At 52.7% G+C, this 5,940-nt stretch overlaps 1 protein-coding gene across 2 annotated transcripts in view; it reads left to right on the top strand.

Moving 5' to 3' along the window:
- Nucleotides 1-5,940, top strand: part of TUBB3 (tubulin, beta 3 class III) — a 9,263-nt gene that overhangs the window by 2,604 nt on the left and 719 nt on the right. The window contains exons 2-4 of one of the 2 annotated variants that reach the window (XM_010843930.1): nt 3,025-3,133; nt 3,603-3,713; nt 4,461-5,359. In XM_010843930.1, the coding sequence (XP_010842232.1) occupies nt 3,025-3,133; nt 3,603-3,713; nt 4,461-5,359 (1,119 nt within the window). Of the gene's footprint in view, nt 1-3,024; nt 3,134-3,602; nt 3,714-4,460; nt 5,718-5,940 lie in introns of those variants that run through there. The other variant, XM_010843929.1, reaches the window with a different exon arrangement.

The raw sequence follows: 5,940 nt of genomic DNA, 5'->3' as shown, positions 1-5,940 counted from the left end.
AGCTCCCAGCCCCCACCACGGGGCGAGGAGTCAGGGTACCCCACCCCCCTCGCCTAGCGGGTAGGGCGGTCCCGGAGCCTTTGTCTGCCCCATCTTCCTTGACCGCTGGGCGGGGCCTCGGAGAGACGGCCCTGGCCCTGACAGCCAATGGGAGGAGGGAGTTTCTGGTTTCCGACCCCACCCCCACACGCCCACTGCTTTGCGCCTGGTGGGGAAGGGCGTGGAGTCCTAGAGGGGCTTAAGCCTGGGAGTCGGCCAGCCCACCCTCTGGAGTCACACACTCAGCTAGCTTTGGGCTCCTCTGTGTGCGCCCCTCTGCCTCCCCGCCCCAGGTGTGGGCGCGGCGACCGTCAGCACCACGGACAGCGCCGCGGGAGCTACAATTGCGTGTGTGAAATAGGAGCCTGGCCTGGACCCTGGGGTCCACGCGCCAGTTCTCATCTGTGGTGATGATCATAAGCATTATTTAATTTATTATATAGTATTTTGTTGTTTATTAATGTTATATAATACATGTAATATATTCTGCTAAGCTTTTATTAATAATATATTAAATTGCAATTTATATTCGTTTTAACTACTAAAGCTATTATTAACATGTGTCCCTTCTAGGAAGTTGAAGCATTGCAGATAAGGCTAAAGTGCCTGTTTAAGCACCTCCCCCTAGTGGTCCCCCTCTTCTGGGTGGAGCAAGTTTTTTTACCTTATTCTAGTCCATTTTCTGTGCATGTCCACCTATGCATAAGAATTACAGCATCTGTTGTGAGGTGCCTGTTTTTACCCTGAATATCCTTGCCATGTGCCTTCCCCCCCAAGGATGTGCCTTGGAGATCTACTCATACCAGTGATCATCTTTTATTGTGCCACAATATTCCAAAATATATTGATTTTTTAAAGTACTTTTTATTTTATTTATCAGTGAATGTGCATTGGTTGCTCAGTCATATCACTATTTGTGACCCAATGGACTGTAGCTCAATAGTCTCCTCTGCCCATGGAATTCTCCAGGCAAGAATACTGTAGTGGGTTGCCATTCCCTTCTCCAGGGGATCTTCCCAACCCAGGGATTGAACCATGGCCTCCTGCATTGCAGGCAGATTCCTTACTGTCTGAGCCACCAGCAAAGTCCTTATCAGTGAATAAGGCTTGACAAATTTAAATAGCAACCTAAGGACTTTTAACTTGGTGAGACCAACATTTGCTGAATGCTTTTATTTGTCAGGCCGTGAGTTGACCACTTGAAGTGAGTACTGTCATCGTGTCTACTTTACAGATGAGAAAATGGAGGTCCTGAGAGGTGGCACTCACCCTGGTCTATTGCCTTCTGGAAGCCTATGCATTCCATACATGAGTTCCAGAGAACTCTCCATAGATGTATTGGTGGCTGGGCCACTGAGTCGCTCTCTGCCGCCCCCTCACCTGCCGTCTCAAGCTCATTCCTTCTCTACGGGGCTTGTGGATGTCCCAGGGCTGTGGGGCCAAGGTCCTGGAGCCAAGCAGTGATTTAAAGCTCTGATCAGGCCTGGAAGGCCTCAGTGACACCTCCAATTACAGCATTAACACATACCTAATGCAGGGAGAAAGACGAAAACTTATCAGTGACACAAATCACAAAGACCAGCTGAGAACTGACTTTTGCCAACATTGTCTCCGGGTGAACTGCCAAGATTCCTCTGTGCATTTGATAATAATGACTCTTCATATTTTTCGGATTTTAAAATTTTAAAGTCTTTTAATTTTTTATATATATTTTTTAATTTGGCTGTGCTGGGTCTTAGTTGCGGCATGTAGGATCTGAGTTCCCTGACTAGGGATCAAACCCTGGGCTCCTGCATTGGGAGTGCAGAGTGTTAGCCACTGAACCACCAGGGAGGTCCATAAAATTAAAAAAAAAAAAAAAAGTTAAAAAAATTTTAACTAATCTTTTTCTTTTCTTTTGAGAAGTTAACATGTGCACGTGATAAAAATTAAAAACCACCAAAGAGTGTTCAGGGCAAAAGCCTTTCTTCCCAACCAGGACCAGGCTTCCCTTGTGGCTCAGCGGATAAAAAATCTGCCTGCAATGCCAAGACTTGTGTTCGATCCCTGGGTTGGGAAGATCCCCTGGTTCTAGAAGGAAATGGCAACCCCCTCCAGTATTCTTGCTTAGAGAATCCCATAGATGGAGGAGCCTGGTAGGCTATAGTCCATGGGGTCACAGAGAGTCAGATATGACTGAGTGACAGCAACAAACCCCATCCAGAGTAACTGGATTTATTCTCAAAGCAATCAGAGTTCATCTTCAGGCCTTTGGGCCTTCAGGCCCAAGGCCCTGAGACATGGAAGCTTCAGGGGTTGGCTGAGGTCACGCTGGGAAGAGGTGGTCCAACTTGCAAGCAAGACCCTGTCCTGCCTTAGTCCTGAGAGAAGCGCTATGGGTTCTGCCCAGGGCAAACAGGACAGATTGCATTGCAGTGAGTGAGCCCTTGAAACTGGGGCTACGTCATCTCAGCTCAGACAAGCTGGGTGAGCCCAGGCGAGTCACTCCCCATGCAGGGCTCCTATGGGCTGAGGCTGCTGCTGTGGGCTGCTTCCAGGCCCTGGCACTGGACGGCCTATGCTCGACACTGAGGGGTTTGCATATCCTAGGCCTGGTCTCCATCACTTACCTTCCTGGGCCTCAGTTTTCTCATCTGAAAAGAGGGAAGTAAAAAAAAAATACCCCAGGTGGGTGTTTGTTACTAACCCCCTCATGGAGAAGTGGGCTCTCAAGGCCCCTGTCAGCAAGTGCAGATCTGGGTCTGGGGCCCAGGTCTGTGTCAGTTGGGCACTGATCCACCCTGAGGACTCTGGTCTCCATGGACATGCATATTTTTTATTATGACAATTCTCTTGATGACAGAACTTGGGGCTCTTTTTCAAAGTCACTCAAAGGGACTAGTGCAGGCTTTGGGTCCACACCCCTCATTTTGTAGCCTTGAGGCTACTGGAGGGAGGGCTTTGCCAGGGGTCATGACCACCAACTGGCCCTTCCTTTCCCTGCAGTTCTGGGAGGTCATCAGCGATGAACATGGGATAGACCCCAGTGGCAATTATGTGGGTGACTCGGACCTGCAGCTGGAGCGCATCAGTGTCTACTACAACGAGGCTTCTTGTGAGTCCTCCTCAACTGGGTGGGGGTGGGGTGGGGGCCTTGACTGCTGGGTCCCAGCATCCCTGACTTCCTTCCCTTGGCTGGCAGGTGTAACCGGAGACTAATAGAGTAAAACAAGGAATCCTAGTCACCCTAGTGAGATGCAAGTGTGTTTAATGGCCATGAGACACATGTAGGGGAATGACCAGGGCTGGGCAGGGTCCCAAAGACCCTTCAGGAGGCCCATGGAGGGTCCAGAGCAGGGGTTATCTGGAGAGGTCAGGCAGAGGCCATTCAGAAGCTGGTGTGAAACGGTGCCCTCAGAGACACCTGCCCATGTCCAGGTGTCAACCATGTGATCCCTGCCTCTCTGATCCCAGAGTCTAAGCTTTTAGGTGAGAGCATGAGGCTGGCAGGCCAGGGCAGGATTTAGGAGGCAGAAGGGGTGCCCAGCTTCTGTGATCCATGTAACCCACCCCTCTCCTCTCAGCACACAAATATGTGCCTCGGGCCATCCTGGTGGACCTCGAGCCTGGAACCATGGACAGCGTCCGGTCTGGGGCCTTTGGGCACCTCTTCAGGCCTGACAACTTCATCTTTGGTAAGTTTCCCCTTTCCCCACCTTCTGATGGTGGACCCCACCACCAGCAAACCCAGATCAACAGAAGCAAGGGCAGAGTTACCCCTGCCCACAGTGCTGCAGAGCATCACTGAGCTCCCTGATGTGCAGTGAAAGAGTCCCAGAGAAAGAGTTCTGTGCAGGAAACAGACACTTGTGATTTCAAGTAACGCGGTGTGTTATTAGGATATTAGAGAGCTAGATGGGGTCTCCAGAGCACACCAGCTCATGAGTACACCGCATTGCTGTGGTCAGGGGTTGCCCGTCCTCATGCCCGTGATGGTGACAGAGGGAGGGCCTCACCCCACTGTCACCTCCTAGAGCTCAGCACCCGATGTGTGGGCATGGCCCTCATCCGGATCCTGGGCTGCGAGGCACTCAGGGTTGTAGTTTACCCTTCCAGCACAGCGGGCTAGAGGATGGGTGGACTAGAGGGCTGGGTGGATCAATTCCACTAGGAGTTCCTCCTGAGGCAGAGCAGAAGCAGAAGCAGAAGCTCCAGAAGCTGTGTCTGTGTCCAGATCCCACAGCACTAGGTGCCGGGGGCTACATCCCCACACACAATGTGACTGGCACGAAGAGCCATGGAAGTGAGAGTTGCATGCCCCCACTTCATGGAAGTCAAAACAGGCACCGATCTGGCTCCTCAGCTGCTCTCTGGGGTGGGCTGTTCAGGCCGGTGCTGGAGCTGTGACCCCGTCTGTATCCCCCCTGCCCTCCCCACCACAGGTCAGAGTGGGGCTGGTAACAACTGGGCCAAGGGCCATTACACGGAGGGCGCCGAGCTGGTGGACTCAGTCTTGGATGTGGTGCGGAAGGAGTGCGAGAACTGCGACTGCCTGCAGGGCTTCCAGCTGACCCACTCCCTGGGTGGAGGCACAGGCTCGGGCATGGGCACACTGCTCATCAGCAAGGTCCGCGAGGAGTACCCCGACCGCATCATGAACACCTTCAGCGTGGTGCCCTCGCCCAAGGTGTCAGACACGGTGGTGGAGCCCTACAACGCCACCCTGTCCGTGCACCAGCTGGTGGAGAACACGGACGAGACCTACTGCATCGACAACGAGGCGCTGTATGACATCTGCTTCCGCACCCTCAAGCTGGCCACGCCCACCTACGGGGACCTCAACCACCTGGTGTCGGCCACCATGAGTGGGGTCACCACCTCCCTGCGCTTCCCAGGCCAGCTCAATGCCGACCTGCGCAAGCTGGCTGTGAACATGGTGCCCTTCCCGCGCCTGCACTTCTTCATGCCTGGCTTCGCGCCGCTCACTGCCCGCGGCAGCCAGCAGTACCGGGCGCTGACCGTCCCCGAGCTCACCCAGCAGATGTTCGACGCCAAGAACATGATGGCAGCCTGTGACCCGCGCCACGGCCGCTACCTGACCGTGGCCGCCGTCTTCCGGGGCCGCATGTCCATGAAGGAGGTGGACGAGCAGATGCTCAACGTGCAGAACAAGAACAGCAGCTACTTCGTGGAGTGGATCCCCAACAACGTGAAGACGGCCGTGTGCGACATCCCGCCCCGCGGCCTGAAGATGTCGGCCACCTTCATCGGCAACAGCACGGCCATCCAGGAGCTGTTCAAGCGCATCTCGGAGCAGTTCACGGCCATGTTCCGGCGCAAGGCCTTCCTGCACTGGTACACGGGCGAGGGCATGGACGAGATGGAGTTCACCGAGGCCGAGAGCAACATGAACGACCTGGTGTCCGAGTACCAGCAGTACCAGGACGCCACGGCCGACGAGCAGGGCGAGTTCGAGGAGGAGGAGGGCGAGGACGAGGCCTGAGAACTTTGTCAGATAAATCGTGCATCCTTAGTGACTTCTGTTGTCCTCAATCAAGCATGGTCTTTCTATTCGTATACTATGGTGCTCAGTTTTGCCTCTGTCAGAAATTCACTGTTGATGTAATAATGTGGAACTCCTCTGGAAATTGCAATATTGTCTAAGATATCTATACTAATAAAAAAGCATGTGTCCAAAACCTGTGGTCTCTCTTTATTGCAAATAATTTTTATTCTTTCACTGAATGGTTCCTTTCCAAGTATGTTTCTGGGTTTAGTAACTGTTAATAGGATTTTTATTTTCATATTTTTAATTAATAGCCTTTCTGCTCTTTTAGTAGAGAGAGGCAAGTACTGAAAGTGTTATAAGTCACTCAGTCATGTCTGACTGTCTGTGACTCCACAGACTGTAGCCCACCAGGC

The sequence above is a fragment of the Bison bison genome, unplaced genomic scaffold (genome assembly GCF_000754665.1).
Source record: "Bison bison bison isolate TAMUID 2011002044 unplaced genomic scaffold, Bison_UMD1.0 scf7180017864192, whole genome shotgun sequence".
Lineage (NCBI taxonomy): Eukaryota > Metazoa > Chordata > Mammalia > Artiodactyla > Bovidae > Bison > Bison bison.
This window is presented reverse-complemented; position numbering and strand designations above follow the sequence as displayed.